Source organism: Lynx canadensis, chromosome C1 (genome assembly GCF_007474595.2).
Source record: "Lynx canadensis isolate LIC74 chromosome C1, mLynCan4.pri.v2, whole genome shotgun sequence".
Classification (NCBI taxonomy): Eukaryota; Metazoa; Chordata; class Mammalia; order Carnivora; family Felidae; genus Lynx; species Lynx canadensis.
The window spans coordinates 45844291-45859539 of NC_044310.1; the positions used below are offsets into that span (position 1 = coordinate 45844291).

Here is a 15249-nt window from a genome sequence, read left to right on the forward strand (position 1 = left end):
CCTACCTGTCTTCCTCTCTTCCTTCCTCTCTCTGTCTTTTACACACACACACACACACACACACACACACACACACACACCAGATCACATCACATGCCTGACACTTGACATTCCCAATGCCCGGTCTGGCACATCCAACCCATTCAGGTAGGTGACCAGGGAAAACTCCATTAATTCTCGGTTTGGGGGAAAAAAAAAAAAAAAATTCAGGTAAGGTGTAAGTGACAAGTAAAGACCGGGGATCTATTTTCCCCTGAGCTCTGTTCACTCCCATGCCCATCCGTGATTCCAAGCAATGTCACCACACCATCAGCCAACCCCAGAGTTCTCTGGAGCTGCCTACAACCTACAGCTGACTTTATTCTCCTTGATGCGTGTCAGCAGCTGTACCCTAAGTGTCACTACTGAAAACGGCAGAGGACAGGATTTGAATGGCAGCCTTCTGTTCTGCAGAAACTATGCATTTGGCATACAAATTAAGACACTGGGCAACTGCCAGGATTGGGAGCTGCAGAGCATCACGTGAAGAGCTCCGGTCCCTCGTCACCCTCCTTGGCGGCAAGACGAAGTCCCGGGGTGGGGTGGAGTGGATGCCAAACAACCAGTGAGTGTACAGACAACAGCAAGGAGAGGATGGCCCGAGATGGAGCACGGACCCCGTGCAGAAGTCCCCACAGGCAAGGACCTACTACTGCTGATGTGTATGACAGTCCTGTTCTAGCAAACGTCCTCCTAGTTTAAGGTTGCAAAACTGCTCTTGTGTGGGTGACAGTTGGTTGGGATCATTAGTTTTTATTCACCAAACCCACAGGAAAGTCTGGAGGGGAGGGAAGAGGTCAAAGTCTCGGCCCAGACCTAACAGAGACTCTTGAGCAGCCACAGATGAATGCTCCCTCTGTGACCTCGATTTTCATCAGCCACAAAACGGAGGTAAGCACACGCAATTTGAGGATTAGATGCAATAACATGCCCAAAGACCCTGGCAGAGTGTCAAGAATATAGTAGGTGCTCAAAAACGTCACTGATCACCGTGAAGTATTACCCTGTCCTGTACGACGGTCATGGCTGCCCGGTCTTACCGGTTAGCACAGAGTGTATGTTTCACACTTGCATCTCTCTGCCTCTTCCTCCAGCGGCTTAGTTCCTCTCACTCTGCAGGAACTTAGCAACTATTTGTTGGTTGAATGAATGTTAAAATACGCAAATAATGCCTGGAGAGAGTCTCTGACCAAATGGAAACAGTATCAATTTAAGAAGGCTGGAACTAGAAGCTGATGGTTGATTTCCTTTAGCAACTTGGGGGCCTGAGTGGGAGGGAGTCAGGGGTCTCTAGCTGGTGCCCAACAGTTATTTTGTAATCGGTCCACTCCATATACATTATCTACTATAATGTGTGTGCCTTGAGATTAGGGTGTGGGTCTTCTTGAGCTCTGTATCCCCCAGCCTGGCTCCTAGTAGCCCCCATAAGCTGTTTAATGAATAGAGGAAAGGGTGGAGAGAGCAGCTCCCCAGATATACCTTAATTTGATGATGTCTGGGGTTGTACTGCCCGGCGTCTCCCCACTCCTGCATCAGGTCCGCGGTCGGCAGCTCCTTATAGCGCCAGGCGGTGATGTGCTCACTTGCCCTCCACGCACAAGGACCACCAAGTCATCCACCATGGTGTCCTCTCTTGTTCTGTCTGGAATCGACACAGAGACCTGGCATGTCAGGGATCCACTTCGGCACCCTGGAATTGTGCTTGCAACCCAACCTAGTTACCATGATATTCACTAAGCTCATCCTGGAGGTGCCAGTAGACAAGATGCGATCCCGCCAGCAAAGAAGTCACGACGCAAAGGGCAAAAGGCAACTCACCCAATCAAATAGGACACAAGTTGGGGCAGGATAAGGAGGGGACATCTATAAATGCCAGTCACTGAGTCTAATGGAAGATAGATACCTGATGGATACTCATATATATGGAGAGATTGATAGGTCATAGATACGTAAATAGGTTGATAGGGAGATAGGTTATGGATCATTAATGTGTCCAGCCAGTAATCTAAGTGTTTGTATTAACTCACTTAATCTTCACATGAAATAGGAACTCTATAATCCTCATTTGCAGATAAGAAATCTCAGGCACTAGGGTGAAAAGGTTGATCCAGGTAGCCTTGCTGAAGCTCTAAGCTACATCTCTTCTTTGTATGGGATAACAGAGGCAGGAAAATTTGGTAAAAAGCTGGCTTTGTGTGTGGATAGATACCCACTAAAGAGCGTCTACTATAATATGATTATTGTTTTGATCTATGTAGAGTTTCCCAGAAGGCCCTCAATCATATCAGTGAGTCCTTCCCATTCTAATTTGTCCATTCACCCCATGCCAAAAGAACTGTGTCAGGTGACCACTTAGCTTTGAGCCCGCAACCCTGTGCACCATAGAAAGGAGTCTTGTATACTGCTGGTAGGGGGACAGCGGTACAACCGTTTTAGAAACAGCTTTGCATTCACTAGTCCAGAAAAAGTACAACGGTCTACAACCCAACAATTCTACTCCCGGGTGCATTCCTTGCAAAATACTTGCATGCGTGTGCCAGACAAGCACAGAAGAATGCTCTAGCAGCAGCGACTGCACTTGCGTGAAACGGGAAATAACTCAAATTCCACAGTGGAATGGACAAGTATATATTCATACATTAAATACTAGGCAGCAATGGCAACTAGCTGTAGTTATACACACATGATAGTGAACGAAAACACCACCACCACCCAGAACTGAAAAGAGTATATTCCATCCACATAAAGTTCAAAAACAAGCAACGCTGAGCCGTATTGGTTAGTGATACACATGGTGGTAAAACTATTAAGAAAGAAAGGATGTGTTTAAACACAGAAGCAAGGATGGTGTTATCTCCAAAAGGGAGGGAGGAGTTGGCAAGTGATGAGGGTCCTGCCCAATATTCCATCTAGTGACCTGTGCAGGGATCACTTTACAAATCTTTTTATTTTTTAAGTTTATTTATTTTGTGTGTGTGTGAGAGAGAGAGAGCGAGAGTGAGAGAATGTGCACATGGGAGAGGAGCAGAGAGAGAGGGAGAGAGAGAGTCCCATGCAGGTTCTGTGCTGTCAATGCAGAGCCCAATGTGGGGCTTGATCCCACAAACCACGAGATCGTGACCTGAGTCCAAATCAAGAGTCGGACGTTAACCAACTGAGCCACAAGGTGCTCCCTATGAGTCTTCTTTAAAGAGTACCTAGGGGCACTGGGGTGGTTCAGTCGGTTAAGCGTCCGACTTCAGCTCAGGTCATGATATCACGGTTGGTGAGTTCGAGCCCCGCGTCAGGCTCTGTGCTGACAGCTCAAAGCCTGGAGCCATGCTTCAGATTCTGTGTCTGCCCCTCTCTCTGCCTCTCCCCTGCTCATGCTCTGTCTCTGTCTCTCAATAATAAACTTAAAAAAAAAATTACAGAGCACCTGTGTTCTGTGCATGTCTCCCTTATGGGACCTATCTTCCAACCCAGCCCCACCAAAATGAGCAAATAAACACATATCATCACACATCAGTCAGAGTGCAAGGGATGGTTCTAGACCACCAGTTCATTTTTGTCGTTGTTTTATTTGTTTCTGTCAGGTGTTGGAACTCTTTCTCCACGTACGATCCCCGTGCAAGCTTAGTAAAGTGGAGTCGGTGGGGACTGCTCTTTGAGGTACAGCAGAAGCCGGGGCCTGGGGCCCTGCTGATTGGTCCCTCTTTCCTACTCTACTTGCTGTGTTGATTCCAGCTCCCTGGAATGACCTCCAGGTTTCCTGCTCCCGGACACTTGGCTTTGATACCTGCCCCCTCCAGTCTGGTCTCCCCTGCCGTGCGGACTCCGCTACATGATTTATGGCTTGCCTGCTTCTCCAGACTCTACCCCACCCATTGTCTCGGAAGGACCAGCCTCCTCCCCTGCCTCCCCCGCCTTCTCCACCGGCCTCCAGCCAGGCCAGCTCCTGGCCCCCAGAGTAAATTTCCATTGCCATTTTTTTCCTGCCTTAAAAACAACCTTGCCGCTTTACTCCTGAGTGACATTCCAACGTGCCCTCCTTTAGGAAGCCGGTCCTGATTCTCCAAACTGGGTTTGGTGCCATTGCTTCTTTAATTGTTTGCCCACTTCCATGTGAGCACCACGAGGGTGGGAACACAATTTCATTCACTTTTGTATGCCCAGCACATAGTAGGAGCTAGGTAAGTTTTTATTGAGTGAATTATGATTTTAATTGAAATTCCTTAGGATATCCAGTCTTTAGCTTGAAGAAAGATTCGGTTTGGGGGGATGCTAAGAAGGGAAAGATAATGAGCACAGATTTCACATGCCCCTGCCACTTACCTTTTATTTCCCTCAGAATACCCTGGCATGTGCCCACGGACACACCCAGACTGACGTAGACCTCCTCGATGGCAGCACCGATTTTGAAATCATTCTTGGCACAGGCTTGGACATCCTTAAGGGAGTAATCTGAAGGAAGCAAGAAAAGAGCCCATGAACTAAAGGTCATTCACCCTGTCACCTTTTCCTGTCATCGATTCCAGAAGCCTTGCCCTTCCTGGATGTCATGTCGCGTGACTCAGGTTCAAATCAACGGGTGGCCAGCCTGATGACCAACAACGCAGGCAGCCATGACATCAGGGTGGAGGCCTCATGAGAGGGCGACAGAACCTTCCCCTTTCAGGGTCCTCAAAGGCTCTGAGGGTCTTTGCTGCCCTCCCGAGAGTGGAAGTGCTCAGAGTTGTTTTCTGAGCCTCTAGGGGTCGATCCAGTAAGTACAGTTTGCTGTAGTGTGTCCGCCTTCCCCTGACCCACTCTTCTTTAATCTTTGCTGGAGTAGAGAGGGCAAGTTCATTAATTAATTGAGGTGATATATTTAAAGTGTCTGGTCTAGGACCTGGCAGAGAGAAGGGGCCGATTTCTCTTATTTCTTCTTCACTTTTGCCTCATTCCCCACTTGTTTCTCCCTAATTCTCCCCAAGGCAAGCTCTCCTCCTGGGCTTGCTCAAACTTGGATGTGACTTGGTCAGCACCTTCCGCGGTACATTGAGGCCAGGCAAGGAGAGGAGAGCAGTCCTGACTACGGAGTTCTCCAGTGGTGTTAAGCGTATATCTGTTTTCCCTCCAAGCATGTTCCTGGAAATATGAATTTCATGATAACATCTCTTGTAATTTTTGCAATAGTAAGTATTATAAGAAAATGTGCTTCCGTGGTCAAGTAAGTGTGACCAGCGTTGTATCAGAGGAGGTGGACAGGTCATTTTATGGCAGTAGCCTCGTGGGATGCTAAAAGTGGGATCCGCTATATGTTTCCCCAGTTTGCTTGATAACAGAATCCTTTTGCAGGAAGCAGTTTGAGGAAATAAGAAAAGTGCTCTGGAAACCAGTGGTATGGAGGAAGGTATCCTTGGCCTTAGTGAGAATGAAGCCACACCGGCATAAATTTACATACGTTACAGACCGTGTGTCCTCTTGCAAGTGCAATGGCCTTATAACCAAGCCCTGGGTCCTCCACTGTGAACGGTGTGACCCAGGGCAGGTCACCTAACGTGGCAAGTGCCAGAACCCTGGACTGGGAAGCAGGAATCACACCTTAGGCCTGCAGATGGTTACAAGTGGTAAGTCCCGTAATTACATCCACAGGGAAGAGATTGCCAAGGGGCATCAGGAGCTGGATGTTGGTTAGGCGGCTGTGGTAACACTCTGCGATCCTGCTACTTAAAATGGGGTTCACGGATCAGCAGCGATGACGTCATGTCAAAGCTTGTGCAGAATCTTGGGTTTCGCCTCAAAGTTACTGAGGGGACTTGCTAATCAACGAGAAGGAAAAAAATACAGTCAAGGTTGACTCCTAGGTTCTTGGCTTGAGCCACCGGTTGGATGGTGAAACCATCCTGAGATGTGGATGACTGTGGAGGACACAAATTTGGCAAAGGAAAGCAAAAGCTGACTTTCGGGACACGGTAAGGTCGTGACGTTTGTTGGGCATCCAAACGGTGATATCAAGGGGACATTCTGATGAGAGCTCTTGGGTGCTGGGAAGAGATCCGGGGGGAAACATACACTGGGAGTTCTCCACAAACCGAAGACATTTAAAGCCATGAGACATGGATGCTGTTGTCTAGAGGAAATAGTTGAAGAAAAGAGGACTGCCCAGACAGTTGTAGAAAAGAGGACTGCCCAGACAGAGGGCTGGGCGGAGGAGGACCCACTAACAGGTTATAAAAAGGAGACATCTGCAAATGACACTACAGCCAGGGAGGGGAAGGGAACTAGGAGCAAAGCCCGTAACTCTCCTCCCACCACCTCACAGAGCTCGTGTGTGCCCCGGCAGGAGAGCCATAGTCCCCTGGGCAACGTACCTGCTCTCTCCATGGCCTCTTTGTTCATAATGAGTGTGTATTCGTAAATGCCCCCCAGCACGGCCTCTGTGATGTAGTGGGTCCCGAAATCACGGAAGAGATCTCTGTACTCCCCGTAACTGTACTCCAGGGGCAGCAGCTTGACTCTCTGAAGGAGTTCGTAATGGAGCATGAGGCTTCTGGGCTTCAGCTTGTAACGTGCTACTTCAAGGTCAGAGCGCGCGTGCAGAAATGTGCTTTTCTAAATGAAATACCAACATGGGAAAAGCAGACCTTTAAAGTTAGGAATCTGGAACGAGAGGATGAACTTTACAAATACCATCCGATGTTCCTGGCCTGGGGTCGTCACTCTTATGATTCCTTTAGGATACTTGGGGGAAGACGGTCTCTTTGACAAGCTTTCATTTCTCATAAATATTCCGACGTCCTTTCAGCTTGGGAGAGTTTGCTCTTAACTCACCTCCTTATGGCGGCAAAGAAGGAACGAGAAGGGTAGGTGGCCAGAAGCAGAGATGGCAGGGAGCAGCAGGAGCACTTTGGGGCCACTCTGGTGGGATACAGGGTCTGCCTGCCTGCAAAGGCAGCCTCTTTGTTTGGGCTTTTTAAGTTCCAAAGAAAGGCCGCTCAAGAAAGAGTGAAAGTGGTGCCTTAGGAAGGCTAGGCATTACAGCGCATGGCAAGAGTCAGCTAGCTACAAGCCTGCACGCCACAACAGGTGCCTGGTGTTATAAATAGAGCTTTTTTTAGGAGGCAGCCACGCCCTGTCGTTCGTGCGCTGTCCATAGCTGCTGTCACCCTACCACGGCAAAGGTGAGCACCTGTGACAGAGACCCTATGGTCCTACAAGGCCTAAAGTACTTACTATCTTGCCATTTACAGAAAAAGTTTGGTGACCCCTGGTGTGGGGGATAGGCTGAGAGATGGCGATGGGAGGTGATGTGCAAACATCCTGATGTGCAAGAATAATCTGAGGTGAGAGTTTCCTATCCTGGGGTGTATGTGGAGAAAAAGGTAAAAGGGTGGGAAGTGTTCATGAGGCATATTCTGTCCCCAATCTTAAAACTCAGAGCCAGTCTGACCTATGAGCCCTAGAATGTCATGCCAGCTCCCACTGTGCCAAACGTCTGGGCGCCTGATTGCTCCCTGCCTTACTCTCACCTCATTCTAGTTCTGCCCCAGAGACTCATGACTCTCCCTTCTTCCTTACCCTTCCAAGCTAAGCAGTGCTCTGTTCACGATTTTTCTAAATAGTGTAGGTTTCTTTTCCTGCTCGGGTTTGGATAAAAGCTTCCCGCTCATCTCCCTCCGTTCTCTGGCCTGCCGTCAATGTTCCAATCAGAGCTGACGTCTTAAAACCCTGATGGTATTACAGACATGCCTTGTTTTATGGCACTTCATGGACACCGTGATTTTTAGAAATTGAAGGTTTGTGGCAACCCTACGTTGAGCAAGTCGACTGGCACCGTTTTCCAATAGCATTGGCTCACTTTGTGTGCCTGTGCCCCATTCTGGTAATTCTTGCATACTTCAACTTTTGCATTGCTATTATATTTGTTATGGTGATCAGTGATTATACCCTGCCGAAATCTCACATGATGGTCAGCATTTTTAGTAACAAAGTATTTTTAATTAAGGTATGTACATTGTTATTTTAGACATAATGCTACTGCACGCTTAATAGACTATAGCGTAAATATAACTTTTGTATGCACAGGGAAACCAAAAATTCATAGGACTCACTTTATTGTGAATTCACTTTATCGTAGTGTTCTTGAGCTAAACCTGCGATAGCTCTGAGGGATGCCTCTATCATAATGCCCCTCTGGGCTTAAAACAAAACCGTGCATTGGCTCTCTATTGTCTCCTGAATAAAATCCATTCCCTTACGGTGAATATAAGAACTCACACCCTGTCCCCTGGTAGTGAAGCGTTCCTCCCCATACCTTACCACTTTCTGCCCCCCCACACCACACTTCAGCCCTAATCCAACTTCTCACTGTTTGCCAAATCTATTCTTTTCATAATACAATTCTGCACATGCTGTTCCTTTTGCCTGAAATGCTCTTCTCTCCCTTTTCGGCTCGACACGCGTCTACTAATATTTTCAATACTCCTTAGCTGTTGCTGCCTATGTGACACCATCCTGTATTTCCCAGACACACACACCATTTTCCAGGACTGCATTGCACTTTGCTCATATTTCCTTTATAGCACAAACCAGGCTGCATTACAACTGATATAAAAAATTAAGAATTAGTTGACTGCATACACGTTTGCCTCTCCCCCTAGACTGTGAGCTCGAAGGCAAGAATCAGGTTGTATTTGTCTCTGGACCCCAAGCCTACTATAGTGCCCAGAACACTGTAAGCACGCTATCACTGGATATTTGAGTCAGGGAGGCAGGGAGGGAGGGGCTAAGCAGGAGAAAGGGAAGGAGTAAACAGATGGCATTTTCTCTTTTCTTCATTTTCTCCCCAACAAAGTATGATCCTTTTCATTAATACCACCCTCCATCACTGTATTTCAGTCTTAACCACCTACTAGGTGCCATTCTAAGTCTAAAGATGGAAGAACAGCCTCTGCCTCCAAGTTGCTCAGAGCCTAGAAGGAAAAACAAAGACAGTAACAGACCCATTAGCATTTACTACTCATTTTCTCCTGGTTGGTATTTCAGCAGCAGAGCCCTTTCTGAGCCCCTCACCACTTTCTCCTCCTATGAATCATTAGAGACGACCTGGTCTCCAGGTTCCACTCAGATTAATTTTCTAACACATTTCACCCAAGTTGAAAACGCTTAGTGGCTAGAGAATAAAATGCACCTTCCTTGCTCGGGAACTCAAGGTTCCTCAAGGCTGCCTGTCACCTGCTTCTCCAACATCATATCCCAATACTTCCCAGTCCAATTACTCCTCTTCTACCAACTCACGGGCTTTGACCTTCATCTTACGGGCCAGGGGGAACAGGCGACATGATTAGATTAGTATCAGGGCAACGTCTTTCTGGCAGCACATAAATCTCAGGGGCAAGTTGGGAGACAGGAGACCCCTAAGGCGGGGGCCATGCAGGAGGTGCAAGGGTCCGGGCTACTTAAGATGTAATCAGAGTTAGATTAAGAAATATTGGAATGTGACACTGAAGGATCTGGTGGCCAAAAAATGTGGAGATGAGAAGAGAGCGAAACAGGATTCTGAAATGCTTAGGTTGGAAAACCAGAAGGAAACAAATGCTATTTAGCACAGAAAATGTAGGAGGAAGAGCCTGCTTGGAGTGTCAGCGAGGCATCCAGGTAATGATGCCCATAAGAGTGTGCTGTGCAGGACAAAGTGTAACAGAAAGGTCAGAAGCAATAATGAAGGTGTGTGGCTTGCCCTGGTGGTGGGGTAGGGTGGGGGGTGGTGGGGGGGTGGGGAGGGAGAATGAACAGAGGTCAACTGGGGTAGCTGGAGGGTAAGAAGAGAAGATGGCCACAAATTAAATAAAGAACAGGTGGGGAGATTAGACCCCAGAAAGGAAAGTGATGAGGAGCAGAAAGCAAGTGGGAGGAACAGGTGCATGATGGTGTGGCCGACTCCAGCGGAGGCCCCAAGCCATCCAACAAGAAGGGTCTTGGGTGACATCCTGGAGGGGGAACTTCAGCTGAATGTTTAGGACAGAAGTTAGATCGCTAGAGGCTGAAACGTCTCCAGAGTGGATATGGTCTGGGAAAGCTACCTGCTCAAGTTTAGTGAAAACCACAAGATAAAGCTCATTGGAAAATGAGAGAATATAAACATAAAAGAAGAAAATAATGATATGCCACACGGCCCGGCCTTTCTAAGAAGTCAGTTCAAGGAAGACCACCCTGTTTCCTGGTGAACAGATTTTCAGGACCACGGAAATACAGGCTGGTTGCTAGGCCTAGCAGTAGTGGGGAATACAGACACAGCAGGGCATGAAAATCGAAATGGATGCATGGGAACTGAAGGCCAGCAAAGGGTACTTACGGTGTGAGAGAATCGTTTGATTCTGCGAATAAAATGTTTGCCGTTAGCACTTGCGCTGCTAATGCCAATTTCAAATATTCCGGTTTTTAAACCAAAGCCGGAACTAGACATGCTTTTTCCTCTCTCCGTGATGCTACGTTCAAATCTGAGTACGACTCATATTCAGTCAGCACAAAATTCGTATTTGCCTTGGGTCTAAGGGAAGAAAAAAGAAAAGCTTTCTTACCTGCTTTGACTCACCTCCATTCCGTACAAATCAACAGGTAACCACTGAACTCTTAACATGTGCTGGGCTCTCAACTGGAACCTCTGCATACAGGAACCTCAGAGCCAACTGTGTGCCCAGCCCCAGGGCTCCTAATCCAGTAGGAGAGTCAGACTGTGGGTGATACTCAGAGGTGAGTGCGTGATTTGGGTTTCAACTGGCAGAAATGCAGGAGGGCATTCTGGACTGGGGACTCAGCTTAGGCAAGGGCACACGGGTGGAAAAGAACGGATGTACTCTACGAAGTAAAGGGATTCTAGGGTAGTTGACCACGAAGACGCAACAGTGAGGGGAAGGGACAGGGGTCCGCGAGGGAATGTGCTGTCATCAAACACTGAGGTTTCTGTATTACTTGGGCCGAAATTTGGACTCAATCCAAGATGAGCCAACACAGATGTAGCTGAGCCTCCAGAAGATCATTTTGGGACAGCACGGTGGTTGGACTGGAAGGGCTGAATCTGAGTCAGAGACACAGGCTGGTGAGAAGGCTGGTAAGGGAGAGCAGCTGACAGCTGATGAGGTGTGGTCAAAGGCGGCGCAGTGGGGACAAAGTGACAGGGGCAGGGAAGTGCCTCCCGGAGAACTCAGAAGAACTGTTTGCTCAAAAATCCGTTCTCGTTGTTCTGTGCCCAAGGTACTGCCTCGATGTCCTTGGAGGGACCAGTCCCAATGGTCTCTGCCCCCACATATTGGCTTCTGGTTGCCTGCAGTTCCCACAACACTAAGCTGCTGAGGAAGGGAGCTGAGGTGAGTCCAACTGTGGCCTTGGGGTAAGGTTGCCTGAGGTGGAACGCGTCCCTAGCCATTTCTAGTTGAGCAACCTTCGACAACAGGCTGAACCTCTGTATGCTCAATGTCTTTTTTTTATTTAAAAAAAATTTTTTTTTTAACATTTATTTAGTTTTGAGACAGAGAGCGACAGAGCATGAACGGGGGAGGGGCAGAGAGAGAGGGAGACACAGAATCGGAAACAGGCTCCAGGCTCTGAGCCATCAGCCCAGAGCCCGACGCGGGGCTCGAACTCATGGACCGCGAGATCGTGACCTGAGTCGAAGTTGGATGCTTAACCTACTGAGCCACCCTGGTGCCCCTCTTTTTTTTTTTTGTTTAAGTTCATTTTATTTATTTTGAGAGAGAGAGAGAGAGAAGCGAGCGAGCAGGGGAGGGGCAGGGAAAGAGGGAGACAAACAGAATCCCAAGCAGGCTCTGTGCCGTCAGCCCAGCACCCGATGCAGGGCTTGAACCCACGAACTGTGAAATTATGATCTGAGCTGAGATCAAGGGTCGACGCTTAATGGACTGAGCCGCCCAGGCCCCCTGCCTCAGTTTCTTCATGTGTCAATGGAGACGATGTTTGTCCCTCCCATTGGACTTGTTCTGAGGATTGAGTCTGTATGGATACACACCACACAGGCACTCCAAAAGCACGGGCTATGCAGGGAGACTTACGATGTATGTCCTGCCAGGTCAGGGGCTATTTTAACTGGGATGGTAACTCAGCTGCTCTGAGATCCTCCCTCGAAGGTAGAGGCCCCAGGGGTGCCAGTGGGCACCGCGGGGGAGGTTGTGTTTGTCCACGGCTCATTTATTTTTATTTTTCTTTTTTAGCCAATATGTACACGTGGAGAGAAGAAGGGGAGGAGGAGGAGGAGGAGGAGGAGGAGGAGGAGGAGGAGAAGGTCGTAACCTAGCCCTTGGAACTACATAATTAATGACAGAGCACAAACTATGGGTTGACACAGGGAGGTGGGTGGGGGGGATGGGCTAGATGGGTGATGGGTATTAAGGAGTGCATTTGTTGGGATGAGCACTGGGTGTCGCATGTAAGTGATGAATCAATGAATTCTACAATATTGCAGTGTATATTAACTAACTAAAATTTGGATTAAAAATAATAAAAAAATGTGGGGTGTCTGGGTGGCTCAGCCGGGTAAGCATCTGACTCCGGCTCAGGTCATGATCTCATGGTTCATGGGTTCGAGCCCCACATCGGGCTCTGTGCTGACAGCTCAGAGCCTGGAGCCTGCTTCGGATTCTGTGTCTCCTTCTCTCTCTGCCCCTCCCCTGCCTGCTCATGCTCTGTCTCTCTCTCTTAAAAATAAATAAACATTAAAAAAATTAAAAAAAAAAAAGAACTGAGGCTTGAAGAGAAAACAGCAATACATCCAAGCTGCTTCAGCGGCTCACAGGGTTGGGCCTCGACTCCGTGCTGGCTGGCTCCTTAGTGTGCGTTCCCCCCGTTGCCCTGCAGTGGCTTCCTGCCTGCCACATACCTGTGGGGTGTAGCTTTCCACATTGTATGGCTTCCTAAATCTCGTGTTCAGTATGTAATGGGGGGAGCATCCACCGGCGTAATACCTGTGATCGAGGACGGGGCCCTCGAAGCTGTTTGTGAACAGATTGATCCTGCAGGGAAGGCAGGGACAGGGGGAAGAGGTTAGGGTGATCAGTTTACGTAAGCCCAGCTGGCAGACCCTAAGGAGTGGAACCGAAGCTCCTGGGTACAGTGTCCAAGAACCTGAGTACCTGGTCCAAACCAGCTTTTCAGCTTCCTGTGTGGCCCTTCCGGACCACAATCATATACCTAGTCCCAGCCACTGGGAGATGCTTGTTCCTCTTCCAATCCACTCTGCTCCTTCTCTGTTGTGTCAGTGCTGTTCCCTGTGCCCAGAATGCCATTCCAGCCACTCACTGTTGTATCTCTTTTTTCCTTATCTTCTTTGTGGGAAGCCTTCACTAGCATTTGCCATGCTAAGCTAGAGGCCCTCCGAAGACCCCTTGCTTGCCCCTCAAGTAGCTATTGTTCTCTATTTTCACAGTTACCTTATGAGAATGGTTAGCAAAATAGATAAGAAAATAGACTCTGGAGTCAGATGCCTGGGGTCAAATCCCTGCTCTGCCATTTACTAGTAATGCGATCTCAGGCAAGCCAGCTCGCCTCTCTGTACCTTGGTCTCTGCATCTGTAAAATGGGGACAAGGAAATTTATTCTTAATTTCCGTATGATCTCCATCACGAGACACCAAATAATTGTCATTTGCTGAGACGGACTATGTCTAGACTATGTCTAGAAACAGAGCAGGGTGTGACTCCACATACGGATCACCTTCTACAGCATCCCCCCGCCCCCCAATCCCTGGGCAGTAGATATCACTGTGTGTAGTTAGAAGGGATGAAAATCAGTGTGTAGCCTTATTTCTCACTGCCTCCTAAGGCAGGCTTCCGTTCCTGACCGGCTCTGACGACTACTGAAAGCTCTTTTCTTGTTGAAAGGACCTCTGTGTTCTCTCAGCCTCTGTCACTGGCCTCGGTTCTGTTCCTAACAGAATTGTCATAGGCTCTCTGTCCTGTGACAGAGGTCCACGCATCATAAGAACGCCTAAGTGTTTATTTTCTTTAACCAACGCAATGTGGTGCTCACTTTTCGGAGGCGACTCTTCTTATCGATTTACACGTATTGGCTCATGTAATCCTTAAAAAGATTAATCCTTGAGATAGCTATCATGGTGATGATGTCCACTTTACGGAGCAGGGAAGCAAGGCACGGAGGGTAACTGACCTGCCCAAGGTCTCACTGCCAGCCTGCGTCCTTCCCCCACACAAGCTGCCGCCTACTGGCTTGTCCTCAATAATCATATTAGCTTATTTGATCCTCACAGAACTCGAGAGAAAGTTATTATTCACTGCCTGCTACAGATGACAAAACTGAAGCCCCACATAGATACGTGCCTCACCGGAGGTCCCACGACCAGTGAGCTGTCATTCTGTCCCCTCCTACAGGGTCCAGTCTGGCCCTACTGCTGGCTTGCAATGCCTACTCGGTCCACCCTCTTAGCCCTGTGACCCTTAGGAACTCTCTTAACTTTTGCAGACCTCAGTTTCCTTATTGAGGAGGCGGGGACTATAAATAACCAGCTTATAAAGTGGTGCTGAGAGCAAGTCTTCCTGGCGTGAGAAGTCTCTCTCCTTAATGACAACCTTTGGGGAGCGAGATTTGATTTTTTTTTTTGTTTTTTTTTTTTTAATTTTTTTTTTAACATTTATTTATTCTTGAGACAGAGAGAGACAGAGCATGAACAGGGGAGGGGCAGAGAGAGAGGGAGACACAGAATCTGAAACAGGCTCCAGGCTCCGAGCTGTCAGCACAGAGCCCGCCCGACGCGGGGCTCGAACTCACAGACCGTGAGATCATGACCTGGCTGAAGTCGGACGCATAACCGACCGAGCCACCCAGGCGCCCTCAGAAACCCACTTTTTCACTAACTACTTAGGAGCCTACCCTCTGGGCAGGCCCTATGCTGGGGCCTAGAGCTAGAGAAGAAGCTAAACCTCCCCCACAAGTTGTCAGTAGGATTCAGAGGTAATGCCGAGAAAGCACGGAGCACAGTCACACGGCAGGTGCTGAGTAAACATGCACCCCAGCCCTGGTGTCAGGCCCGTGTGGTCTCCGAGCACAGCTCCGTCTCTAGTGTTCCTGAGCCCCTCCGCACGGCCCGTGTCTAGCCACAGGACATGTCCCTGGAAGCTCCCCGGAGCTGTGTTCAGAGAGTAGCTACAAGCATCCATTACACTACGTCTTTTTTTTTTCGGAAAAGAAGAAAGGAGCCACTCTGTGAATATCAGCTCC

General features: G+C 48.5%; 1 protein-coding gene across 1 annotated transcript in view; it reads right to left on the reverse strand.

Moving 5' to 3' along the window:
- Positions 1 to 15249, reverse strand: part of C8B (complement C8 beta chain) — a 38029-nt gene that overhangs the window by 10985 nt on the left and 11795 nt on the right. The window contains 7 exon segments of the mRNA XM_030327181.1: positions 344 to 346; positions 1519 to 1625; positions 1628 to 1681; positions 4354 to 4482; positions 6375 to 6615; positions 10358 to 10552; positions 12896 to 13028. Of these exon segments, the coding sequence (XP_030183041.1) occupies positions 344 to 346; positions 1519 to 1625; positions 1628 to 1681; positions 4354 to 4482; positions 6375 to 6615; positions 10358 to 10552; positions 12896 to 13028 (862 nt within the window).